This window comes from Erythrolamprus reginae, chromosome Z (genome assembly GCF_031021105.1).
Source record: "Erythrolamprus reginae isolate rEryReg1 chromosome Z, rEryReg1.hap1, whole genome shotgun sequence".
NCBI classification, from domain to species: domain Eukaryota; kingdom Metazoa; phylum Chordata; class Lepidosauria; order Squamata; family Dipsadidae; genus Erythrolamprus; species Erythrolamprus reginae.
The window spans coordinates 27574092-27602078 of NC_091963.1; the positions used below are offsets into that span (position 1 = coordinate 27574092).

The following is a 27987-nucleotide window of genomic DNA, read 5'->3' on the forward strand; positions in this document are numbered from 1 at the left end:
GCTGCCAGGCCCTTTGTAAATGTAGCCAGGTTAGAGATGGCCGCTGCCAGGACAAAGCTTCATGCAAGCATTTAAAAAGTTTCTGTTGCACTTCAAATTTCTAAAACAATTTCTTAGCACATAAGCAACCAATCAATTGCAATTTCAAAATTGTAATGTTTTATTATTTGATCCCATAGCACTATACTGGTACAATTATGAATATTTCAAGATGACCCTCTGCAAAAAATCGGGTTTGCATGAGCCAACATTTTTTATCATCTTCTCATCAGGAGCAGCAGCCGGTTCTGTAAGTCAAATCTCTGTTGCTATTCATTCATATAAGAAAATATAGGCATAACATTAAACACTCATAAGTTTGTGAAATATTTGGTCATTTTAGTCTTATTTGAAATTAATGGTGTTGATTGAACAAAATAATAAATTTAAAAATACATGTGATAAAATGAGATGAAGTTTTAAAATATTTACTTCTTTGAAATATTGATTAGTAAGAAGGAACTCATCTGCTTTGGGCATGCAACTAGGTGATAAATCAGATGCTCAATCAAGGGAAGCAGAAGGTGAAGATTTATACTTTCGGTGCTAGAGAAAACTCCTCAAAATATCATGGCTAGCCAAGAAAACAGACAAAACATAAAATAGACCACTCCATAAAATATAGATTAAACTTCACTTAAAATGCAAGCCACCATGCACAAATTATGATTTGGATAAATGCTAAGGTCTATCTCTCTTAAGGTACCTATAATACTGGGAAAGGTGAAAGAAAAAAATAAGATGATGACAAGCCTCAGTAAGATGGAAAGACTCTTATTACAAATACAATGGATATATAATTGGAAGTCTAAGGACGAGATTGGGAACAGTTCATGTTGGAGGAAGTCTATCCATACGATAGATTTGTTAACTGAATCTGACTTCCCCATTGCTTCACTTCAATATTGATTTGATGGCACATAATTATAACCAGAAGATTCTATGCATAAATAGAATAAGAAAATTAATGGAATGTCACTGAAAAAAAATTTAGGATTTTTTTTCTTAGGAAGTCAGTTATCATGCCATTTTGTAGTCTTTTCTATCCTAGGCTAAACATACCTAGTGTTTTCGGTCATTTTGGGGGGGAAATTTTCAAGACTCTTTACCATCCTGATTGTCTTTCAGATTGTAAATGTTTTTCCATAAGTGTGTTGTCCAGTATTCTAGGAGTCACCTGATCAATACTAAATATAACTGAAGAATGGCTTCACTTGATTTATTTAATATTGTATGTCTGTTAATGTAAAGTAGAATTGCATTTACAGTGTTCCCTCGATTTTTGCGGGGGTTGCGTTCCAAGACCGCCCGCGAAAGTCGAATTTCCGCGAAGTAGCGGTGCGGAAGTAAAAACACAATTTTTGGCTATGGACAGCCAAAAACTACCCCCACGCACCCTTTTTCAAGGCAGCGCAAGGAGCCGGGCTTGAAGTTGGGGGCGGGGAGCGACAAAAGTGCGGAGGCCAACAAAGATTGTTTTGAATGTCGGCTGCCCCACCCCCCCAGCACCTCCGGCCCCCTCGCCGCTACCCCCCGCCCCGCCCGATTCGCCCCTCACTGGCTTTCTTGGGACACAGGTCCTCCTGCAGCAGCGCTGGCGGCTACGGCTTCTCATCCTCCTCATTCGGCTGCTAGCCGCTCTGAGCGCTTTGAGAATGCCCGCCCCGCCCCTCTCACAGTCCCTTAGCTGAGAGCGCTTTCGTCCCAGCTATCAGCGAGGGGGCTGCAGGAGAGGGCAGGCATTCTCACAGAGAGGGAGAGAGAGAGGGAGAAAGAGAGAGAGAGCAAGAGGGGGGAGAGTGGAAGGTAGAGAGAGAGAGAGAAATGATAGAAAAAAGGGGAGAAAAAAAGAGAAATGAGAAAATGATTGAAGCAGAGAATGACAGGAAAGAAAGAGAAAGAGAGAGAGAAGTAACTCTTGGTGATGACGTATGACGTCATCGGGTGGGAAAAACCGTGGTATAGAAAAAAAACCGTGGAGTATTTTTTAATTAATATTTTTTGAAAAACCGTGGTATAGCCGTTTCGCAAAGTTTGAACCCACGAAAATCGAGGGATCACTGTACTTAGTTTTTGATTCCTTTTTGCAATTCATGTTGAACCTGCCCTCCACTAAAAGACAGATACTTTTCCATGTGCTGCTACACAACACCATTTCTCCCACCCCATGCTAAGAAGAATTTTGATCCTTCCAGAATTTTTATATGTGGAAAACACAACATCTTCTTGTTGACTATATTTCTCATCATAACTTTTTCTAACTCCTGATCCAAGTCATGTATTCATCTGTTGAAAGTGCAAGGTCTAAGACTGAGCAAAGAAATTTTCAAATTTGACATGTACACATGCAATATGATTATTCAATATATTATATGCCGCCCCGAGTCTACGGAGAGGGGCGGCATTCAAATCTAATAAATAATAATAATAATAATAATAATAATAATAATAATAATATTTGGCATCCAACTAACAGTAACATTATCAAGTTCACAATTTGCCATCTTGTTTATCAAAATTTAATGGTAGATTTATTAAATGTTTTGCTGAAGTTAAACTACTATATGTGTAATATATTTTTGATTAGCTAAACTGATCATTCTGACAAAACTAATATCTGCCCAGCTGTCCTTAATTAGTCAAATAATGTGGTTTAATTTAATGAAAGGTTATAAAAATAACTAGCTATTGAATGGGAATAATTGTCTTTTTATGGTTTTCTCAGTTTTTTAGATTATAAATTTAAATCAATTGGATTTAGGACGTTATATATTATTCTGTTATATGTTGTAAGCCTCCCCGAATCCTCGGAGAGGGGTGGCAAAAAAGTCTAATTAATAATAAATAAACAAACAAACAAATAAATAAATAAATAAATAAATGGGTTATTACATTATTATTATATTATAAGAACCTCATTACTTCGAGTCCTCGGAGAAGGGCGGCATACAAATCTAATAAATTATTATTAATAATTATTATTACTATTCTTTGTAAATATTTGCACAAAACAGATATTACAAAAATGTGGCTTATTTATATTGTTTTTTAAATAAAGTGTTCTTTTAAATTAGGCTTTTGATTTTTTTATGTTTCTTTTTTAAAGTTGTTATATAGTTGAAACTGCTACAATACGAGTAGTAACTTTTTTTGTTTTAATGAATAAATACAACTTACTAAAATTTTCACGTTTTATTCAATCTAGATTTTATCAATAGGAATAAGCTGTTTTAGAATAAAATCAATATTTGATACTTTATTGCAATTGTCTTTCCAGTAAGCATATTAAATGTTAACAAATTATCACAGTACAATTAAAAAAAGACTGTACAAGTAATGTTTGTTTAGAAGGGTTGCCAAAAGAATGCCTCTTGTCTCTAAAAAGGAATATGGCCGCACAGCTTATATTTGCAAAGTTGCATCTGAATAAATAACAAGACTTCTGGAATAGTGTATTTCAGCAGATGATGAGACCAAAGTGGAGATGTTTGATCATAACTCAAAGCATCATGTTTGGTAAAAAACACAACCCAGCTTATCAGCAAAAACATCTCATACCAACTCTCAAGCATTGGGATGCAGGAGCAATTATTTTTACTTGTTTTGCAGGATCCTGGGTATCTTGCAGTCATTGAATCAACCATTAACTCTATTGTATATCAAAGTATTCTAGAGTCAAAGCTGAGGCCATCTGTCTGACAGCTAAAACTAGGCCGACATTGGGACATGCAACAGGGCAATGATCCCAAGCACATCGGCAAATCTATAATAGAATGGCTGGGGAGGAAAAAAGATTCAAAGTCCAGACCTAAATCCAATGGAAATACTGTGGTGGAACCTTAAGAGAGCTGTGGATAAACAAATGTTCACAGAACTGAAACAGTGTTGTAAAGAGCAGTGAGTGATAATTCTTCCACAAGGGTGTGAGAAACTGATAGGTTAAGCAGAAAATGATTGCTTCAAGTTATTGCTGATAAAGCTGGTTCTACAAGCTATTGAATCATAAGGTGTACATAATTTTTCACATATGGCTTCTCTATTTTGGCTTTATATAATACGTTGTGTGTTGTTTATCTAAAGTTGCATTTATCTACTTTTAAGAACTACAAAGGAATGGATAATTTTTGCTATGTTCTGATACATAAAATCATAGAACTCAAAAAGGATATACTGTAGTTTCTTTTTCATATATGCTATTTCTATATGTTATTTTTATTCTGTTTCTATTTTTTTTGTGGTTTGTATCATTCTCTTCATTTATACTTCTTAATAAAATTTTAAAAATAGAAATGCATATTTTAATAATATCATGTTAATTCTGGTAAACATTTAAATTCCAGTACTGAAAGTTCTGTACATTTACAGTTCTTACATTTTGGCCATTTATCATTTACAAGTATTTTTCCTTGCAGATTGCAGCTACATTAACTTTACCATTTGATGTAATAAAAACACACAGACAGACTGAGCTTTGGGAACTTGATAGTACAGATTGTAAGTTTTTTTTTAAAAAAGGATTCAAAAGTATTCTAGTTCTATAATGTGTTTGTATTTTAGTATACACAACACCCTATTTAGGGTTTCAGGCTTTTATTATTGATGTGTTTATAATATCAAGAATTGAATATGTTCAATCTTAGACTACTTGGAATCTGCAGAATGGTACAGACAGTGGTATTGCCTCTAAGGAAAAAAAGAATATTCAGAAAATATTAAATTACCTTATACATTTGAACACATTCTTAAAAACCTGATGTCATATTATTAAAAAAATTTCTTGTTTATAACATCGAGCTATAGGATAGAAAACACAATGATATTATTACAAATATTACTGTACAGAATTTACTTCTAAAGTTTAGTACAGTGGTACCTCTACTTAAGAACTTAATTCGTTCCGTGAGCAGATTCTTAAGTAGAAAAGTTTGTAAGTAGAAACAATTTTTCCCATTGGAATCAATGTAAATGCAAATAATGCATGCAAACCCATTAGGAAAGAAATAAAAGCTTGGAATTTGGGTGGGAGGAGGAGGAGGAAGAAGAGGAGGAGGACAATCGCTGCAGAAGGAAGAAGGTGAGGTAAGGGGAATCAAAAAAATCCAAAACTTTAAGCCTTTTTTTTTTTTTTAAAGGACTACCCAGAGCGCCCAGAGAAAGGAAAATGCTTTGTTCACTCTGGACTGCCAAAGCCTCCTTAAAAACCACTGAAAGGCTCCTCTGGCAGCCCAGAAAAGCCCAAAATGGGCAGAATTAAGGGGGAATGGCAGGAAACTTGCCGGGTCTTCGTGCCGCTCTCAAATTTATATTATATTTATATTTATTAGATTTGTATGCCGCCCCTCTCCAAAGATTCGGGGCCGCTCACAACAATAATAATAACAGTATACAATGTAACAAATCTAATATTAAAAATTATCTAAAACCCATCATTTAAAAATCATACAACACAAGCATACCATACAGGAGATATATAAGCCCAGGGGAGATGTCTCAATTCCCCCATGCCTGGTGATATAGGTGGGTCTTGAGCAATTTACGAAAGATGAGGAGGGTGGGGGCAGTTCTGATCTCTGGGGGGAGTTGGTTCCAGAGGGCCGGGGCTGCCACAGAGAAGGCTCTTCCCCTGGGGTCCGCCAGACGACATTGTTCAGTCGACGGGACCCGGAGAAGGCCAACTCTCTGGGACCTTATCAGGCGCTGGGATTTGTGTGGCAAAAGACGATCCCGGAGATATTTCCTGGGAAATTTTTCTGGGCTTGGGTTCTTAAGTAGAAAATGGTTCTTAAGAAGGGGCAAAAAAATCTTGAACACCCGGTTCTTATCTAGAAAAGTTCTTAAGTAGAGGCTTTCTTAAGTAGAGGTACCACTGTATAGTGCTTTCTGACTATAAGGAGTATGATTTCTGATTATAAGGAATATGCTGTATTTTTCACTCCCTAAGATGCATCAGACCCTAAGACCCACCTAGGTTTAGAGGAGAAAAACCAGACCAAAAAATATCAGGCAAAGCCTGAGAATACCACTGATATGTGTCCTGTCATGTGCCAAGTCTTCCTATCAACTGCTAGAAAAGAAACAGTAGAGATGGGCAATGACAAAGACCGACAAGGTGAGGTTCAGCACTGTAAACAGACCCCACCACTGTTGTCTGGCTGCTATTCACCAAAGGACCAACACTGTTTCCACCCACTTTTGAGACATGGGGGGAGGGGGATGGATTGAAAAATAGGTTGATAAAATGCTTTTGTTTTGCAAGGGGTTTTGTGCATGTCATTTTAAGTGAATATTTTAAATTATATGTTTGTTAAAAACTGCCTTATAGTTAAAAGACAAGAAATGTTCAGAACAGATTCTCGCTGTATCCCATATGAAAATAGTCTCTCAAGTTAATGTTATTATTATACAATGGTTAAACAAAGCTGACATTAAATCATACCAAAAAAGTGTAGAAAAATGAGATGTGTTTTCTTTTACTCAGCTCCACGGAAGAAAACTAGATCACTATGGGAAGTAATGAAGAGAATTGTGATTGAAAATGGATTTACTGGATTATTTACTGGTAAATTCTTGTTTGATGCTGACTATAAAATATTTTATTTCTACATATTACACATATAGAAAAATCAAAGTTTTTGCTACATAATCTAAGAAATTTTTTTCCACACTGCAGATTTAGGAATAAACTCAATAAATCAATTTGGAAATAGTTATTATCATATTTGATGAAAGACTGCTAGAAAGGCCATATAAGAAAAGGATATATTAAATATATAAAAAAGTAGAATAAAATGATTTTGACACATTAGTATAATCCTACGTTTAAAAGTTGGTATCATCTTGAAGTGTAATCAAAAGTGACCATTTGACAAAAAATAGTTTATATTCCAACATGTATAAAGTAATTTGGTATTGACCAAGGAAGTTAAATTCCTTCAAAATTTTCATAGAATCTGATTAATTACTTTTTTTAAAAAAAATTAAATATATACATAAAAAAGACAAATAAATAGTCAGACATACAAACACAAAAAATACAAATATAATTGTATATGCACACATATATATACATATATGCATAAATGTTTATGTCAAAGACATTCAATATTAATGTCAACCATCCTATTGACCCTTATCTTCTTCAACCAATTAGTAGTATATAATTATGTTATATGTCCTAAGTATATATGATATTTTTGTTTAGGTTAATATAATTCATATCTTATTTAATTCTACTTAAACATTACTTGTGTACATTTCAGATGGCTTGTACTTTCATTCTATCCTTTCTGTCCATTCAACATCAAATAAATTACTTAAAATTATGTACTGTATTTCTCATAATAGGTTAGGTTAGGTTAGGTTAGGTTTATTGGATTTATATGCCGCCCCTCTCCGCAAACTCGGGGCGGCTCACAACAATAATAAAAACAGTACATAATACCAAATCCAATGCCCACCCATCTAGTTACAATTTAAAATTAATAATCTCATGAAAAACAGTATATATTAAAAAAAAACAGGCACACAGTCAATCAATCAACAAAACAACATGGGCAAGGGGGAGGTGTTTTAGTTCCCCCATGCCTGACGGCAAAGGTGGGTCTTAAGGAGTTTACGAAAGGCAGGGAGGGTGGGGGCAATCCTAATCTCAGGGGGGAGCTGGTTCCAGAGGGTCGGGGCCCCCACAGAGAAGGCTCTTCCCCTGGGTCCCGCCAGACGACATTGTTTAGTCGACGGGACCCGGAGAAGGCCAACTCTGTGGGACCTAACCGATCGCTGGGATTCGTGCGGCAGGAGGCGGTCCCGAAGATATTCTGGTCCGGTGCCATTAAGGGCTTTATAGGTCATAACCAACACTTTGAATTGTGATCGGAAACTGATCGACAGCCAATGCAGACTGCGGAGTGTTGGAGTGATATGGGCATACTTGGAGCAGCCCATAATTGCTCTCGCAGCTGCATTCTGCACGATCTGAAGTTTCTGAACACTTTTCAAAGGTAGCCCCATGTAGAGAGCATTACAGTAGTCGAGCCTCGAGGTGATGAGGGCATGAGTGACTGTGAGCAATGACTCCCGGTCCAAATAGGGCCGCAACTGGCGCACCAGGCGAACCTGGGCAAACGCCCCCCTCGCCACAGCTGAAAGGTGTTTTTCTAATGTGAGCTGTGGATCGAGGAGGACGCCCAAGTTGCGGACCCTCTCTGAGGGGGTCAATAATTCCCCCCCCCCAGGGTAATGGACGGACAGATAGAATTGTCCTTGGGAGGCAAAACCCACAGCCACTCCATCTTGTCTAGGTTGAGTTTGAGTTTGTTGACACCCATCCAGGCCCCAACAGCCTCCAGGCACCAGCACATCACTTCCACTGCTTCGTTGACTGGACATGGGGTGGAGATGTACAACTGGGTATCATCAGCATATTGATGATACCTCACCCCATGCCCTTGGATGATCTCACCCAGCGGTTTCATGTAGATATTAAATAGCAGGGGGGAGAGGACCGACCCTGAGGCACCCCACAAGGGAGAAACCTCGGGGTCGACCTCTGACCCCCCACTAACACCGACTGCGACCGACCGGAGAGGTAGGAGGAGAACCACTGAAGAACAGTGCCTCCCACTCCCAACCCCTCCAGCCGGCGCAGTAGGATACCATGGTCGATGGTATCGAAAGCCGCTGAGAGGTCAAGGAGCACCAGGACAGAGGACAAGCCCCTGTCCCGGGCCCGCCAGAGATCATCCATCAATGCGACCAAAGCACCTTTTTCCTCCCTAAAAGAAGCTGATAATTTGGGTGCATCTTATACTCTGAATGTAGCTCCCCCCCCCCCCCCGCAGCCCTAACTAGCTGCTAACCTTCCCAGCTCTTACCTTGCAGGCTTTTTTATTGTTTTTGTCTGCGAAGAATGTTTTCCAAGCCCCAAGTCTGCAGGGGTTTTTTTTCATTGCTCTAACTTGCTCTGAATAAGTTTCTTTGCAGCCCTAACCAGGTGCTAACAATGTTCCCAGCTCTTACCGGCTTGTAAGCTCTTTCATTGTTACTCTCTGCAAAGAATGTTTTCCAAACCCTGTCTTTGTAGGGGTTTTTTTTTTTACATTCTCTACTTACTCAATGTTTCTTTCCAGCCTAACCAGGTGCTAACAATGTTTCCGGCTCTTACTGGCTTGCAAGCTCTTTCATTGTTACTCTCTGCAAAGAATATTTTCCAAGCCCTAACTCTTTGCAGGGTTTTTTTCATTGCTCTAACTTGCTCTGAATAAGTTTATTTCCAGCCCTAGCCAGGTGCTCTTACCAGCTTATAAGCTTTTTCATTGTTACTGTCTGCAAATAATGACTTCCAAACCCTGTCTTTGTAGTTTTTTTCCCATTGCTTTACTTGCTCTAAATGTTTGTTTCCAGCCCTAACCAGGTGCTATCAATATTCCCAGCTCTTACTAGCTTGCAAGCTCTTTCATTGTTACTCTTTGCGAAGAATGTTTTCCAAGCTCTAAGTCTTTTTTCCATTGCTCTACTTCCTCCGAATGTTTCTTTCCAGATGCTAATGATGTTCCCAGCTCCTACTGGCTTGCAAGCTCTTTCATTGTTACTCTCTCTGAATAAAGGTTTTTTTAATGCGCTAACCAGGGGATAAAATAATGTGCTGAAGCTGACTAGGCTAAGGACACTAGCCAGATTAATACCTGATAAGCACATTCTTTTCCCTATTTTCCTCCCCAAAAAGTAAGGTGCATCTTATACTCTGGTGTGTCTTATACTCTGGAAAATATTGTACTTGTTAGTTGATTTGTAAAATTACATATTTCCACTCAGTTGCTTCCGGTCCATTTGGGGAGATTAGAAGTTAATTCTTCTTTACGTTGTGTAAAATCACATTTTATTGTTTTTATAGTTTTAGATGATTATTTTGGTTAAGCCAGTTATATCACCTTTTCCAAGTTTTATAAATTTGGTTTCATCCTTATCTTGGAATTCCAAGGACATTTTGGTCAATTCTGCATACTCTAATACAGTGATGGTGAACCTATGCCAAAGATGCCACAGGTGGCATGCAAAGACCATATCTGTTGGCACACGAACCGTTGCCCTAGCTCAGCTCCAACGTGCATGTAGCCAGCTGATTTTTGGTTCCCATAGAGGCTCTGAGAGGGCGTTTTTGGCTTCCAGAGAGCCTCCGGGGAATGAGGGAGGGCATTTTTACCCTTCTCCAACTCTGGGGATGCCTTTGGAGCCTGGGGAGGGAGAAACAAGAGCCTACTGGGCCCACCAGAAGTTGCCTCCAGAGGGGGACCCCCGGGGGGGAGCAGAAGAAGCTATTTTCACCCTCCCCAGGTATTGAATTATGGGTGTGGGCACTCATGCACGCACTTTCGGCCCCCGAGGGAAAAAAGGTTCACCATTACTGCTCTAATATTTTATTGACAAAATTTAGGATAGATGGAGATGAATCCATTTTCCAATTTGGGGTGTATAGTATTCTAACTGCTATTAGAAGATGTAGAATTATATATTTGTCCTCTTCTCTTTAAAATGCCCCAGATTAAAAGCTCCAGTTTTAAGGGAATAGTTTGTGCTTTGATTTGTTCAAGACAATTTTTTATCTTTGTCCAAAATTTTTTGCTTTGAGACAAGTCCACCATAAATGATAGTAAGTTCCTATACCCTTTTTGCATTTTCAACATTTAGGTGAGAGTTTTGGAAACATTTTGGCCAGTTGCACCGGAGGAAGATGCCATCGGTAGAACATTTTATACAATTTTTTCTAATAGGATATTGCCAGCGTTAATTTGTAATTTTTGTTCCAAATTTTCCCTAATTCGGTTAAATTTATTGAGTACCCAAAGTTTTGGGCCCATGTAATTATTGAATCTTTTACCTCTTCATCTATCATGTCATATTTCGTTTAGATATCAATTTTTGATCCATACCCAGGAGGATCCTATCCCGGTTATTTTTTTGAATTGTCATCTTTGAATTTTGATTGCACCTTCAGATAGTGCCACCAGTTGAGATTAATTCCTTTTTCCTTGAGCATTTGTTTTGGTATCAACTCATCATATTCATCTAGTACAGTGATGGTGAACCTATGGCACATGTGCTACCGGTGGCACGCAGATCCGTATCTTCTGGCACATGAGCCGTTGCCCTAGATCAGCTCCAATGTTCATGTGTGCACTGGCCAGCTGATTTTTGGCTCACACAGGGGCTATGGGTGTTTTCAGCTTCCAGCGGGCCTCCGGGAGACATAGGAGCGTGTTTTTGCCTCTCCAGGGAAGCTTGGGGAGACCAGAAAAAGAGTCTACAGGATTCCCCAGAAGTTGGGAAATGGGCTGTTTCCAGCCTCCAGAAGGCTTCTAGGGGAGTGGGGAGGCCGTTTTTACCATCACCCTATGTTGAATTATGGGTGTGGGCACTTGTGCATGCAGGATAGCATTCATGTGCAAGTGTTCGGCATCCGAGAAAAGTGAGGTTAGCTATCACTGGTCTAGCAAGTGGTCATATTGGGGTCTAGAAGATTTGGGTATATTATTGCTTCCATTACTGATATCCATTTGGGACATTATAATAGTGATGCTTCTTTTTTTTAAATCCATATATCCAGTAGGCTTTTCCTTATGTAATGTCTCTGGAAGTAGGTGTGCATTTTGTAATTTTCTCCCCGTAGGAAGGCATGCCAACCCATTTGTAAGCCAAGCCGTTCTAGGGTTACTAACCTTCTATTTCTAAGGAAAATTCACTCTCTTATCCAGTTGAGTGTTGTGGCTTGATGGTAAAGTTCCCAGTTTGGGAGGCCAAATCCTCCCCTCTTCCTATGATCCTGTAGTAGTTTTGTTTTTATCTTTGCTTTTCTTTTAAGCCATATAAATTTACGAATAATTGTATTAATACTGTACTAGTGAAAAAGGCTTTATTCAATTTGATAGGGGCAATTTGGAATAGGAATAGTATCCTGGGCAGGATATTCATTTTAATTGCAGCAAAATATTATAAATATTTTTTATTTTTAAAAAAATATAAATATTTTTTTCTTATGTGCTACCATTAGATACTTGCACAAAATATTTTCTTGTTGTTAATGGCTCAAAATGAATGAATCTCAGAAAGAATGCAAATATCAGGAATTTGTCAGAGTTGTCTTTATGTGTACATTTGTGTTTGTGTTGGTCTAGTTGTTAAGGTATCCGACTTAAAATAGAAAACCATGGTTTAGGTTTCACCTAAGTTATGTAAGCCAGCTAGGTCATCTGGGCTCTCTTACCCAACCCATAATATTACAGTATTGTTGTTGTGGGAAAAATAGGAGAAAGGTGTGTTATTTGTAAAAATAATCAATGCAGCATACAAACAAATAAATATAAATAAATAAAATCAAACCATAATTTGACTAACATCCCAGTTATACAGAATTTATTCTCAAGTATGTTTTAATACAGGTTTGAATAACCACATTGTTAGCTTGTATGTAGCATTAAGTTATTTATTTTATTTTATTTATTTATTTATTTATTTATTTATTTAGTTAGTTAGTTAGTTAGTTAGTTAGTTAGTTAGTTAGTTAGTTAGTTAGTTAGTTAGTCCAAAACACAATAATACACAATGGCGGTTATAGAGGATACACACAAAGTAAAATATATCAAAGAAATAATAGAAGAGAAAATATAGGAATAAAATATATCAATGAGAGAATAGAAGAAAAGATATAGGAGATATAGGAGAGACACTAGGACAGGGCACGGAAGGCACACTAGTGCGCTTATGCACGCCCCTTACTGATCTATTAGGAATCTGGAGAGCTCAACCGTGGATAGTCTAAGGGTTGGGGATGACACTAAGAAGTCCAGTAATGAGTTCCACGCTTCGACAACTCGATTACTAAAGTCGGTTTTTTTACAGTCAAGTTTGGAGCAGTTAATATTAAGCTTGAATTAAGTTATCCTATAGATCTATCTTAAATACTTTGGAAATGTAAAAAAGCAAGCAGTAGCTTTTTAGACAGTATATTGTTTTTGAAGGGTTTTTTTTTCAAGATTTAGTTTTTTGTGATACCTCATTTTTCAATGCCTATAATTTTTCCCCCCACAGGTATTATTCCAAGACTGACAAAAATTGCTCCTGCCTGTGCCATAATGATCAGCACATATGAATATGGGAAAATTTTCTTTCATAAATTAAACAAAGACAAAGATATGTAGAATTATTAATGTTGTTTCTGTAAAATTGAAATGATATCAGCACTTAGTATGCATAAAAGTCCACATAAACTGTATTTTATTACATAGTTTTTTCTCCCATTGGTTATGCATCCATGCCTCTACCAACATTATGTTCAGAATTATTCCTTGTATGTTTAATATTCAAAAAACCTCTATCATGCTTCAAATATAAAATATAGTTAATCTTGCATAAACATTTGGGAGAGAAAAGATTGAAATAAGCATATGTTTTTGCAAAAGAAGTGAGTATATAAACTTTAAAGCAATTTAAAGATACATACAGTGATATCTCAGTATTTGACTACTCTGAAAGTTGTAAAATTTGGTACTTGATACATTTTATCTTGATATTTGTGTTGATATTTGTCGTTTGTTTGATACTCAATGCACAAGGTACAACTTGTTGGTATCAGCAGCCTCGTGACTCACTGCCGTTTCCAGCCAAAACTAAGAATCACATGTTATCTCTGGCCCTATGCACATCTTCTTGTGGTGTTAGTGTCTGTGGTCATTTTGTATATTTTTGTGCTTTTTTTTCCTAATCATGGATCCAAAGTAAAAGAAGAGTAATAGCATTGAACAGAAAAAAAATTGTTTCACACCAGCAAGAAGCAAAAAAGAGGAAAAGAAGTAACAGACAAATATGACCACGGCATATTACTGATCTCGCTAGGGAATATAATATGCCTAGAACAATATCATTAAGAATAAAGAAGTGTTCCCAAACACTTGAACAATTGTTGTTAATTTGAATGAACAAAAATAAGCAGTGGGTGACATATCAGAAGGCATGATATGTGTTCTGTCGGGCTCTCTGGTAGACTCCTCCCAAAAATTCACAGGTACAAATTTCAGACACACACACGTTTGAAAATTCAAAACAATGTTCTTTATAATGAAAATTCACTTAAACCAAGCCCTCTTTTGGTATAGCCAAGAGCACTCGTCTCCAAACAAACTGGTAATTTGTACAAGTCCCTTATCAGTTCTGTGATACTTAGCTTGCAGCTGTGAGACAATTCACAGTCCTTCTTCTTTCACAAAGTGAAACACACATAGAAACATAGAAACATAGAAGACTGACGGCAGAAAAAGACCTCATGGTCCATCTAGTCTGCCCTTTTACTATTTCCTGTATTTTATCTTACAATGGATATATGTTTATCCCAGGCATGTTTAAATTCAGTTACTGTGGATTTCCCAACCACGTCTGCTGGAAGTTTGTTCCAAGGATTTACTACTCTTTCAGTAAAATAATATTTTCTCATGTTGCCTTTGATCTTTCCCCCAACTAACTTCAGATTGTGTCCCCTTGTTCTTGTGTTCACTTTCCTGTTAAAAACACTTCCCTCCTGAACCCTATTTAACCCTTTAACATATTTAAATGTTTCGATCATGTCCCCCCTTTTCCTTCTGTCTTCCAGACTATACAGATTGAGTTCATTCAGTCTTTCCTGATACGTTTTATACTTAAGACTTTCCACCATTTTTGTGGCCCGTCTTTGGACCCGTTCAATTTTGTCAATATCTTTTTGTAGGTGAGGTCTCCAGAACTGAACACAGTATTCCAAATGTGGTCTCACCAGCGCTCTATATATAACTTTGCTCTGGTTTAGTTTCAAAGCGGGGGAAAAGCAGCACACAAAAGGTCAAAGTCAGTAAAGCAGTCACGAAACACAACAATCAGATAATCCTCCACAATGGCCAAACCCACACACTGCTCTTTATAGCAGCCTCACTAATTACCACAGCCCCACCCATCCACAGGTGGCCTCATTTTCTTTGATAATAATCTCTCAGTTGTTGTTGCCTATGCATCGCTCTCCGCCTGCGTGGCTGTATCATTAACTCTTGTTCTGAATCCAAGGAGGAGCTAGATAATTGATCTCTTTCTGAGCTGTCTGCCACACTCTCCTCCTCCCTGTCACTCATGTCTTCTTGGTCAGAGGAGCCTTCATCATCAGATTCCACTGGGGGCAAAACAGGCCTGCAGCATGTGGATGTCTCCCCCACATCCACAGTCCTTGGGGCAGGAGCTGAGCCAGAGCTAACCACAACAATATGTGAAAAAGTGAATCTGTTGCATGATGATCTTTTGAAAAATAAACCAGTACCAAACAGTGTTCCCTCTAATTTTTTGGGGGGGTGGGCGGAAAAGTATAGTGTCTGAGTGGCAGTGCCTTCGGGACTGGGCGGCACAGAAATAATAAATAAATAAATAAACAAACAAACAAATAAAAAACCCACCCTGTTTTGCCTCAGAGAATTTCAAAATAAAATACTGTACTGTGTGTCTATAACAGTGAGCTCATAATAGGGCAACTCTATCAATATCAAAATGCCACTTAAATAGTTGAGCTAGTTTCAAACTAGATTTTGATTTTCTTTCTCTCTTCCTTATTCCCATTCTTTTTCTTTTTCTTTCTCTTTTCCTTCCTCTCTTTTTTCTATCTGTTTCTCTCTCTTCCTCTCTCTCTCCTTCCCTCTCACTCTTTCCCTCTCGGCTTCTGGGCAGGTTTGGAAAACTCTGAGTTGATGATGATTTTTAAGTGAGCGATTGCTCACTGCTCAGCTTAGAGGGAACTATGGTACCAAGTGATAGGAGTGTTGATGTTTTTAAGGCCAGCAATTGGTTTGATAATTTTGAAAAGAATACTGGCATCCATAGTGTTGTAAGGCATGACAAGGCAATGAGTACTAATAAAATGACTGCTGATGAATTCACCTGTGAATTCCTGCTAGGAGACCGAACTTTCTTGGGAAAAAAAATGTCAAGTGTAACCTACCTCACAAAAGAGAAGTCATTATTGGGTCACAAACCAGCGAAGGACATCCTATTGTTTTGTGGGAATGTTAGCGGGGTCTTAAAAATCAAGCCTTTATTATGTCTATCATAGTGAAAACCTGCAGGTTTTCAAGAAGCATAATATCATTAAAAAGGAAACTTCATGTGATGTGGAGAGCCAATAGGTTATGAGGCAATTTTTGACCAAGTAGATAAATGAAGTGTTTGGTCCCTCAGTGAAAAAATATTTGTTGGATAAAGATTTGTCTCTGAAAGCTCTTTTGCTAATGGGCAATGCACATACCCACCCTCCAGGGTTGGACTGGAGTATGACTTACTGGTTTAGCTTCACCATTATAAGTTTCTTGCCCCTCATTACCACTCTCACCCAGCCCATGGACTAGCAGGTCATTTCAAATTTCAAAGTTTTACTCCAAGGTGCTTTTTCAGAGGTGTTCTGAAATCATCTCTGACACTCAGTAGACCCTCACAGAATTATGAAAGAAGTATTTCAATATCCCACATCGCCTTAACCTTACCGAAACAAAGACTCTTACAGTAAGACCTCACCTATCGCTGGTGTTACGTTCCAGACCTGGCCGCGATAGTGAAATCCGTGATGGGGAATTTATCGACTGATAGTACTTATTTAAGTATTTATATTGTAATTGTTTGGTAGGTTTTCATTGTTTTAAGTGTTTATAAACCCTTACCACACAGTATATATTTTAGATACAGTATTTAAATACAGTATTTACAATTTTAGATATATATTTTTTGAAAAACCTGCCGATCGACTTCCTCAGAAACCCGCGAACCAGTGAAGATCCGCGAATGATTTTTCTCATTAATATTTCTTGAAAACCCGCGATGAAGTGAAGCCGCAGTAGGTGAAGCGCAATATATCGAGGGACTACTGTATATGACAATGAATTGAGCACTAAAGAATTTGTGGCCATTTCCTCTGAGTTATAGAAGTTTCTCAGAGAAACTTTGAATGGTTTGAAGTTGACTCTAAGCTTGCCGGTACATGGGGTACCATTTGTGCCTAATATTGTATCTTTGGGCAGATGCAGGTATCTGGTGATCAGTACTTCTGATTTTGATTTAGTGAAAGAATATCATGAAGAGCTTAGCACTGAGAAGCTGCAGGAATTACAGAAGCAGCAACAAGAGATGGCTAAAAAGGTTTATTCAGATTTATAAAGGGAGGATGTCCCCAGTTCTTTGATAAAAGGAATGTGTGAAAAATGGGCAGAAATTAAGAAGGGTGAAGTAATACTATCCAGGCAAAGTTTTAACAAGCAGAAATGTGAACTTATTCAATGACCAAACAATGTTACACTTTCTAGGAACTCTGAAAACAAGCAGAATATCAGAACTATGGTGCAATTTGAAAAATGGCAGAAAAGAGAAAAAACACTTAATGTTTTATTGGTGGGGAACTCTCCTTCCAAGTGTTCTGTCTGGGTGCCCCCAGACTTCAACACCAACTGGAAAAAACAGCCAGACACGCTGGTAAAAGCAAAGGCACTTTATAGTTTGAAAAATAAACACAGAGAAAAACCTGTTCTTCCCAACAGGCAGGCTATGAGGCTTCACAGCAGAGTCCTGGCGGCCAGACAATACAGCAGACTTCTTGCTGGCACACACACCACTGTAGAGAATAAGACCCACGCCTTTCCCCCCAAGGTTTCAGCCTCCAAGGCCACAAGCCAGAATCAGAGACGCCAAAGATCACAGCCAGGTCCCAGGACTCCCAAAGATAATACTCCACAATACAGGAAGGGTGGGTCTGCCTTTTCAGCCTTTCTGGGGAGAACCACACCCAAACCCAGCTGTTGCCTATTTAGGGCTGGAAATACCTGACTAATTGTCCCCTTCGTTGTGCTGCTCTTCTCTGCCTGAGATCGATGACGGCTTGTGCATTTTCATCTAAGGACTCCAGGCTGCTTGCTGGGGAGAGCTCCACCCCGGGGGACTCAGGCTGTTCTCCCTCTCCCTCGGCCTGATATTCCTCCTCCCCGTCTGCCTGGGCCTCCTCCTCCTCCTCCTCCTCCTGTTCCTCATCCTCCCCCTCTGAGCATGGAGCCGGCAGAGGTTCAGCCGTTCCCTGAGGAGCCTCAGACAGAATCACAACACCAAGTAGGAATATTTAACCTCTCTTGCTCTCCACTCTCCTCCCACTATCTCTGTAATGGCTTCCCCTGACTAAGAGCAGGGATGCTTCACAGGAGGACACAGGGAGGCATCACTAGGAAGACTGCTGAGGCCTTTGTTTACTCCGAAGAGCAAGTTAATGGGTCAGAGGAAGAAGAGAAGCTAGGAACCTTGGAGGGACCATCAAGGGAATGACCAGAGAAGTGCCTGGCTGGAGAGGAGAGGGAGGATGCTTCTGCAGCTGGAGGGCTTGGAGACCCAGTCAGGGGAAAAGGATCACAGCTTCAGTCTGTCAGTGGGATGGGAAGGAATAGCCACTGACAGATCCTATTGAACAGAGGGAGGCACAACAGTGTCAGTGAAGCTATTCACGAGGAAGTAATCTCATCCTAATGAATTATACAAGTACACACCTATTTAGCCCAACACATCAAGCAATGCAACATTGGAAATAGCACCCTGGGTTTTTTTTTTGCTGTGCATGTGCTCCAGCTCCACGGGTCCAGGTTTCTTGACTTCAGACCTGTGCTTCATGTGATTGCGTGTTTGGATTTCAAACTTGCTTCTCTCATTTTGGATTTGTGCCTTGACTTGGATTTATTGTGTGCAGATTCTAGATTGTGCCTGGATTGTATATGTGGACTTTATAAACCTGTGCCTAGTTTGAGAAGGCTTGGATTTGGTCTGCAGTTGATGCAAATAATAAAAGTCTTTAAAACTACCTGTGAATTCATGTATGGGACTGGAATGGGACGTCATTAAGATATGTACTCTTTTCAGTATAGGTAAAATGAAGTTTTTATTTTATTCAATTTTAAGTACAGTATTTATTAACTTTTATATTTATTTCTCATGTAATGATATACAACCCTATTTTTCCTTTTACTTTAAAATAGCATTGTGTTTAGATTGGGAACACATTAAATTTATTCATATTATTTTTATGGGGAAAATTTGCTTGGTGCTCATCATTTTGGCACTTGTTATGCGTCTTGGAGCCAATTAATGAGTACTGAGATATCACTAAATAATTTTTAATTTTTACAAATTAGTATTTATGCCTTGGAAGAAAACTTACAAGCTATTTAAAAAAAAGGTTAGCATACTAAGTAGTCAATAATCATGTGTGTATTTGAAGAGGTCATTGAAGTAGCACTAACTAAATATAGTATCTCCAGTGCCTAACAAACTTTTCCAAATACAGTGATACCTCTACTTAAGAACTTAATTCATTCTGCGACCAGCTTCTGGGCTCGTGTTCTTAAGTAGAAAATGGTTCTTAAATAGAGGCAAAAAAAATCTTGAACACCTGGTTCTTATCTAGAAAAGTTCTTAAGTAGAGGCGTTCTTAAGTAGAGGTACCAGTGTATTTAAAGAAAACATCTATATATGTTACATTTTGTTATCTACCTTAATGAAAGGATTTACCTTGGTATTTAATATTTTCTGATATATTTTTAGAAAAGGAAAACAAGATTGTTTCCTATATGACAGTTTTTGAGTTGTGTTTTACTGGGACCAAAGAGATTTAGATTTAGAGACACCATCTAAGCATGAAAATCACTAGATACCTGGAATGAGTGCTGGCTAATCACTGCTGGACATTTTAAAACCTAGCAAGCAGAGACTTTGTGATAAACCAACTAATGGATTATCTAGACCAGTGATGGTGAACTTTTAGGGACTGAGTACCCAAAGTTCAACCCAAAACCCATTTATTTATCATACAGTGCCAGCATGGCAATTTAATCTGATGAGGTTTTGTGAGAAATTTCAATCTTTCAACTTAACTTCTCCCTTGTGACACTATATTTCTTTTAAAACTATATTTCTTTAATAGCACAACTCATGAATGATGGTAGCGTAGTAAAGTAGCATCTGGAAGGCCATCACATTCCTTCTTTTCCAAATGGACCCGCTGCCACCTTGGACTATTCTGCCTGTCGAGGTGCTCGCAGCCATCCACAACACTGGATCTATGAGGACAGATTCGGGAGGTGCAGTGGCAGAATGAATTTGTGGAGCAATGGAAGTGGGAGATAGGGCCTGAGTCTCTGTTTACATACTCCATTTTCAAGACAATTTGTACTTCCCAGCAAAACCGTTTCAAGGACTGATTCTAAATCAGCACCATAACAACCCTGCAGCAGTGTTCTGGTATAAGTTCAACTTTTCCCAGTCAGATAACTCAGCACAACGAGATATCCCAGATCATTTTATTACAGGAATTCTCACAATAACTCATAGTTATGATGCGATTCTTCTGCAGTATCTTTCCAATTGTGCAGGTAAAAAGACCCAGGCTCTAGGTGTAGCATCTACATGCTGGGTGGTTTAGTGAGTGAAGACAAAGATCCTCTGGAATGTTCTCTCCAATTACCCCTCATCCCTAGTCAGAGCCAATAGGAATACACAAATGTGGTCACATGTAAAACTACATTACCCAGAGTGCAATTTCACTACATTTCCCCTAATGCAATATCTTAAAGAGACATGCCTCAATACAGTCCAACTATCTCTGTCTCTGGGGTAGCACACTCCCCGCCTGGGATTTGTAAAATTGAAATAAACAAAGATATAGGCTAAATAGTGCAGCTTAACTATCTTACTAAGGTAAACAATGCATAGCGTGTTGTGATTCCATCTGAGGCTCCTCAGGGAACGGCTGAACCTCTGCCGGCTCCATGCTCAGAGGGGGAGGATGAGGAACAGGAGGAGGAGGAGGAGGAGGAGGCCCAGGCAGACGGGGAGGAGGAATATCAGGCCGAGGGAGAGGGAGAACAGCCTGAGTCCCCCGGGGTGGAGCTCTCCCCAGCAAGCAGCCTGGAGTCCTTGGATGAAAATGCACAAGCCATCATCGATCTCAGGCAGAGAAGAGCAGCACAACGAAGGGGACAATTAGCCAGGTATTTCCAGCCCTAAATAGGCAACAGCTGGGTTTGGGTGTGGTTCTCCCCAGAAAGGCTGAAAAGGCAGACCCACCCTTCCTGTATTGTGGAGTATTATCTTTGGGAGTCCTGGGACCTGGCTGTGATCTTTGGCGTTTCTGACTCTGGCTTGTGGCCCTGAAGGCTGAAACCTTGGGGGGAAAGATGTGGGTCTTATTCTCTACAGTGGTGTGTGGCCGTCATGACTCTGCTGTGAAGCCTCATAGCCTGTCTGTTGGGAAGAACAGGTTTTTCTCTGTGTTTGTTTTTCCAACTATAAAGTGCCTTTGCTTTTACCAGCGTGTCTGGCTGCTTTTTTCAGTTGGTGTTGAAGTCTGGGGGCACCCAGACAGAACATAGCGTAAGCAATGTAACATAACTATCTAATTGACTAAATAAAGGGCACAGAATAACAGTCTATCCCAGAGGTCCCCAACCGCCGGTCCGCGGACCGGGACCGGGCCGTTGGGGCTTTTCAGCCGGTCCGCGGCGCCAGGGCCCCCTCGGCCTTTCCGCACCACCAGCGGCGCTCCCCCCGCCAGCCAGCCAAGCCCCGCGCCCGCCGGAACCGGCTCCTCGCTCTCCCCCCGCCGCCCGCCGCGTTTGCAGGAGGTGGGGAGGGTTGGGCGGCCCACCAAGGCCAGGAGGGACGCCGCTGCCCCCCCTTCCCTCTCTCCGCCCGCCGCTGCGCCTCCTTGACGCCGAGAGGAAATGCCGGCAAAGGCTTTCCTCAGCGGAGGCCGGCGAAGGTGATATTGAATGTCGGGGGAGAATGGGCGGTTGCACGCGCTCCCTATCTCCCTGCTAGCCCACTCGGAATATTCAAAATAAGAAAAACCTTTGCCGGCGAAGGCTTTTCTTATTTTGAATATTCCGAGTGGGCTAGCAGGGAGATAGGGAGCTCGTGCAACCGCCCGTTCTCCCCCGACATTCAATATCACCTTCGCCGGCCCCACCTCTCCTGCAAACCCCCTTGCTGAGAGCCCGGGGCGAAAGTGCTCTCGCAAAGGTGAGGCGGGCAGGGCGTGCGCGCGTCATCGCTGAGAAGAACGGAGAGAGAACGAGAGTGAGTGAGAGCAACAGACAGCAAGATAGAGAGAAAGTGAGAAAGAGAGAGTGAGAAAGGGGGGGAGAGAAAGAGATAGCAAGAGAGAGAACAAGAGAGAGAAAGAGCGTGAGAAAGAAAACAAGAGTGAGAGAGAGAGAAAGCAAAAGAGACAGAAAGAAAACAAGAGAGAGAAAGTGAGAAGAAGAGAGAGAAAGAGGGGGAGAGAGAGAAAGAGAGGGAGAGGGAGAAAGAGAGAGGGAGAGGGGGGAGAGATAGCAAGAGAGGGAGAGAGGGAAAGGGGGAGAGAGGGGGGAGAGAAAGAGAGAGGGAGAGAGAGAGGAGATAAAGGAAGAGGAGAGAGAGAAAGGAAGAGAAAGAAAGAAAGAGGGATAGAAAGAGAGAGAGAGTGAGAGATGCTCAGTGAGCCTTTCTTTGAAGTTGCCTTTCTTTCTTTCTCTTTTTTGCTTTCTTTCTTGCTCTTTTTCTTTCTCTCTTTCACCTTCCCTTCCTCTATTTCTTCTTTTCTTTCTCCTTCCTACCTTCTTCCCCTACTCTCCCCTTTCATAAGTTTCCTTGCTTCCTTCCTCTGTTCCTGTCCCTTCCCCCTTTCTTTCTTTCTTTCTTTCTTTCCTTCCTTCCTTCCTTTCCTCCCTCCATTTCTTGCTTTCCTTTTCCTTCCTCCCTTCTTTCCTCCCTCATTCCCTTCTTTCACTCCTTCCTCTCTTACTCTCCCCTTTCACACCTTTCCTTGCTTCCTTTGCACCCTTCTTTTGTTCCTGTCCCTTCCCTCTTTCCTTCCTTCCTTCCCACCCTCCGTCCATTCATTCACCCATTCCTCTCTTGATCGCCCCTTTTACGGCGCCGCTGACAGCTAGCTCCCCCCCCCCACCGGGCCATGGAAAACTGGTCTAGCTTAAAGCCGGTCCCTGGTGCAAAGAAGGTTGGGGATCTCTGGTCTATCCGAACTAAATAACAAAGGTAAATTAAGCTTATCATCAAACAATGCAAACACTGAGGTAGATACGAGGCATGCAAAGCTTGAGGTTCAGTCTTGAAGCTCGATCTGTCTTCAGCAAGACTAGGTTGGTGACTGGTATGGTATAGATCTTCTTGGCAAACGTCTTTTGCGCTGGGCAGAACTTGGAGCACAAGTCCCATGTCCCAAGTTTGGAGATGTGTTCTTGTCCTGCAACAGGACAAGGAACAGGTGCAACCAGGACAGGAACACGAACAGATTGACAGGAACAGGTGCAATCAGAACTGGAACAGAAACTGGATCAGAATCTGGACCTGAAAGAGAAACTGGAACAGGTTCCACGGGATCAGGAACAGGAGCAGATGCCGCAGGAACTGGAGCAGGAGCAGGATCGGAAACTGGACCTGCAACAGGATCAGGATCGGAAACTGGACCTGGACCTGGACTAGAAAGTAGAAGAGAAAGTAGAAAAGGTTCCACAGGAGCAGGAGTAGGAACAGAAGCTGGAAAAGGGGCTTGGAAGTTATGCTCCCCACCGTAGATTCTGGTATATGCCATGGCTGCTATTGTTTGTGTGGATGCATCTGAGAAAACATGCAGCTCTCTTTTCATCATGGTGACAGGTGGACATTGTACACTGATGCCTTGAAGACTGCTCAGACTCCCTTTTTTGTTTCTGCTCTAGCTTTTGTGAAAGGTACACTCCAAAGAATGGCAAGTACCACCATTCTTTGTTCCTTTTAGGAGATGGTGTAAGTTCAGCGTGTCCATTCTGGATCATCTTGTCTATGAACTCCACCAAATGAACTTTGATTTCAGGCTTCTTGTTCATAAGTCTTCTCAGGTTAAAAAGGTGGGAGGAAGCTTGCTCATGGTTGTTAGGCGAGTGTTGAAAGGGCAGTGGTGCAACCCAGCTTCTGCTAGTGTCTTGTTTAAATTCTCCTTCTATGAGTTGTGGAGAACATTTATCCTTTATTGAGGTGGCTAAATCATTGTCCTCCTTGTTGTCATCTATTGATATGTCTACGTCATTGTCTTCTTTGTTGTTCTGGAGTACTGTCACTTTTAGGTCAGGATTGTCTTTGAAAGTTATGAGCTCTTGGCATGGCTTCAAGTGGGGTATACTGCTTGCTACTTCAGGCAATGCGATTTGGCTGTGATTACCTGGCAACTTGTCGCATTCTGGCAATGGTGGTAGTGTGAATGTTGCACTCCCATCTGATGATTCCATGCAGTATCCAGTGGTTTTCCTCCCTGCCATGTGCTGGTATCCAGCGCACGCTGATATCGTGTAGTGTGCTTCCTCGGTCTGGATGTCAAAGAGGTCAAGAAATACAGACCTAGATAATGATTGGTTGCTTTGTGTGTCTATCATTGCATATGGTTTCACGGCCTTTTCCAGGCATACCTCTGGATATATCTGGTGTTCCACGTTCAAGGGGCCTTGCAGGTTTGATGGGAATGTCTCAGCTTCAGCATTGAGGTTACACTTTACAATTGCTTGTGAACCTTCTGGCTGGGACTCCTTCACCGCTGCTGAAGGATCTCCTTGGTTACCATCAGGCTATGTTTTGTAATGGAGAGGGAGGGATCTTGTGATACAGAGTGTGCGATGTCACATGCCTGCCCTTTTGGTATTTCTGGATGTTGAGATTCACCTCCCTGCTGTAGTGAATCTTGTTCTTTTTCATAGGCCTTGCCACTGTTGTTTGGGCCTGTCTTCTTACTCATCAAATGGTCAAGTTTGGCTATTTCTTTCTTTTGTTTGGCTACTTCTTCATTTAGTTTGGCCATTTGTGCCTCATGATTGGCCTGTGCTCTGGCCATTTCTTTCTCATGGTTGGCCCATCACTGTAACAAGGCCAAGGAATATTACAACAGGGTTGCAGACCGGTCTCAACGAACAACCACAGCGTGGTTGTTGGGGATTGAGTTTAGCTATCCACCAAACATTTCCCCTCAAATTGACCAGTCCACAAAGTCAACCTCATTGTTATCTCGATCTGTTCATGGCGGGAGCGCTCACCAATCCAGTAACTTATCGCCTGACCTTGCCTCGCTCTCTCCATGTTCATCCAGTATTTCATCGATCTCTTATGTTCTGGACCGTCCTGCTTATCTGCTCCATCCTCTTGATCAGCCCCCGCTAGTGCCTAGTGTCCATGATGAATTGCCTGAGTATGAGGTTACCAGCATTCGGGATTCCCATTTGATGAAGAACCAATTCCAGTACCTCATTGAGTGGAAAGGGTATGGGCTGGAAGACTTTACCTTCATCAGGAGCTTGAACAGAGGTCACATCAATTTATTAAATAATATACACTAATTTAATTTGTCTTTCTCCTGGGGGTATTTTATTTGCTTTTGTTTGATTTTTTTTTTTAGTGGATCATTTTAAAGTTGTTTGTGTGTCTAGCGCTCTACTTCAAAAAACTAAAATTTTCTAGCAATTATTCTGAGCCCCAAGTTTTCAGTATTAGAATAATCATTGTTCCTAACATTTGTCTACAACATTTGTCTACATTTGTCTTGCTTAGCACATTGTGGTCATAAGTGAAGGACTACCTGTATAATAATATTGATAAAATACACTCATACTTTAAGTGATCATGCTGTCTTGAATAATTAGGTTCCAATGCTAATGAAATCAGTTTCTATAGTTGATTTTGACTACTTAGTGCTACTGAATATAATCTGGGTAGTATTCCAGTCATCAAGAAATAAATAGTACAAATATAGGTAGCAGTGGTACAAAATGTTTAATGGATCTGCAATGTTGATATAACAACACATTTGCATAATTTTTTCTGAAAGCTTGGCAAGTTTTCAAATTCAAGGCAGTCTTCATGCACAAGCATTGATTCAGGGTTTTTTTCATACATACATTAAAATTTTTCATCCCATCTATTCCAATCATCAGCTATTATAAAAACGTAATTGTTCTAGATCAACAACTTACTAGACCATACTGGATTTCACAAACAAGCTTGTTAGTGTTAGTCTACATTATATTTCTCATTATGTTCTTAAAAGATATTAATTTCACAAGAGATAACATGCATTAAATTACCAGGTAGCTAGTATATGTCGTTTGCCAAAGCAGGAGCTGTTTCATTTAAAAATTTAGCTCACCACATATGTTAACACAGTAAACTTACCAATACAAGATTTTGAGTAATCATGTGCTTTCCTATCTCATTTGTTTTTCAAAGCAAGTCTAACTGGAGGCACATCATTTGTTTAAATTAGTAGTAGTCACACTGACAATTAAATTTCTGCACTTGTACCCACATGTTGCAGCACACCAGTAAACAATGTACAGAACTTCTTTGGCACAATAAAGCATTTCCTCATTGTCCTCAAAATTAGAGGTCCCTGTAAAAATGAATGTTTTACACGAGATTGTATTAATATTCTCAACCATTGCCAGTAATGCTGGAAAATAAACTCTTACTAAATAGAATTGCACTTCAAAGTTTAAATTGCAAAGCTTCAAAAATTAAATAAAGTTTACCGTTATCATAGCTATTTGGCCCTCATTTTAAAATTCTATTACAGAATAAATAGCAAAAAATAGATTTGAATCAAAAAATTGCAAAATACTTAAAACATTTATATGAAAATCTAGTGTAATATTTTCTTAGACATTTTAGAATGAACCACTATTAATTGTAATATTTCTTTTTGCAGATTTAATCTAGTGGTTAAGAATATTTTTCCTTTATACTGGATTTTAGTCTTGTTTTTTTGAAAACATGAATATTGTTATGGAGTTGATGTGTATCTTTGTTTTCAAAGTCAATTATTAAACACAGTTTTTTAGATTTATGGAAACAAAAAAGAAAGCATTTTTTAAAATTGACTTGACATGTTATAAGGCTTAATAATAAATTAAGGAATGCCAATTGAATGCAGACACAAAAGCTTCTTTTTGTTGAGACTTGTTCAAGAAGGTGTTAGTCCAGGACTTGTTATCTCTGTTGTAGGACTTGCAAGACATTCACTTGACTTCAAGCTGGTGAGAGATTTGTAACTTGCAACGGATGTCAAAGAACCACAAAGGCCAAGTAATGAAGGAGTGTCTTCTTTCCCTATTGAATAAAGTTTTCTTAGTTTAATAGTAGCAGTAAACACATTATCAGATATTCAAGGCAGGATTAAATTGTTCTTTCTCTAAGTCCTTGACCCAAACCACTGCTATTTCAAGAAAGAAAATAGCATGGTGTACTTCACATTTTTCTTTCAAAAGCTGCTATAGTATGTGCTGATGAGCAGGAACAAACTCATGAGATTTCCCTTGTATGCAACATGACAGAATCAAAAGTAAATCATATTAAAATACCAGAAATTGCTATACCTATATTTTTTAACATTTTATCCTTTTTTGATCTTAGCCTATATATATATTTTCAAAACAGCATTTTCATTGAAATACCAACTGTGCTATATCCAAATAAGCTTGGTGTTGTGATTCAGCCTGAGGCTCCTCAGGGACCGGCTGGATCTCTGCCGGATCCATGCCCAGAGGAGGAGGACAGTGAACAATTAGAAAGGTATTTCCATCCCTGAATTGGCAACAGCTGGGTTTGGGTGTGGTTCTCCTCAGCAGGGTTGAAAAGGCAGGCCCGCCCTTACAGTCTTGTGGAGAGTTATCAACTAGGAGTCCTGTGACCTTGCTTCGATTCTCGGCGTCTCTGATCTTGGCTTGTGGCCTAGAAGTCTGGAAGACTTGGGGGAGGCGTGGGTTTTATTATCTCCAGTGTTGTTTTTGCCAGCAAGAATCCTGTTTTATTGCCTGGCCTTCGTGAAACCTCTGTGAAGCTTCATAGTGTTCCTGTCTG

The 27987-nt window shown here is 39.9% G+C and overlaps 2 protein-coding genes across 4 annotated transcripts in view; one reads left to right on the forward strand and one right to left on the reverse strand.

Annotated features, from left to right (window-relative positions):
• The window catches only part of SLC25A40 (solute carrier family 25 member 40), a 32275-nt gene extending 18291 nt beyond the window's left edge, over positions 1-13984 (forward strand). The window contains exons 8-11 of the mRNA XM_070767005.1: positions 180-289; positions 4452-4533; positions 6518-6598; positions 13120-13984. Coding sequence (XP_070623106.1) covers positions 180-289; positions 4452-4533; positions 6518-6598; positions 13120-13229 — 383 coding nt within the window. The 3' untranslated portion in view covers positions 13230-13984. The remainder of the gene's footprint in view (positions 1-179; positions 290-4451; positions 4534-6517; positions 6599-13119) is intronic.
• Positions 13985-25886: 11902 nt separating this feature from the next.
• The window catches only part of RUNDC3B (RUN domain containing 3B), a 65862-nt gene continuing 63761 nt past the window's right edge, over positions 25887-27987 (reverse strand). For all 3 annotated transcript variants that reach the window (XM_070727442.1, XM_070727440.1, XM_070727441.1), the window contains one exon: positions 25887-27237. In XM_070727442.1, coding sequence (XP_070583543.1) covers positions 27092-27237 — 146 coding nt within the window. In that variant the 3' untranslated portion in view covers positions 25887-27091. The remainder of the gene's footprint in view (positions 27238-27987) is intronic.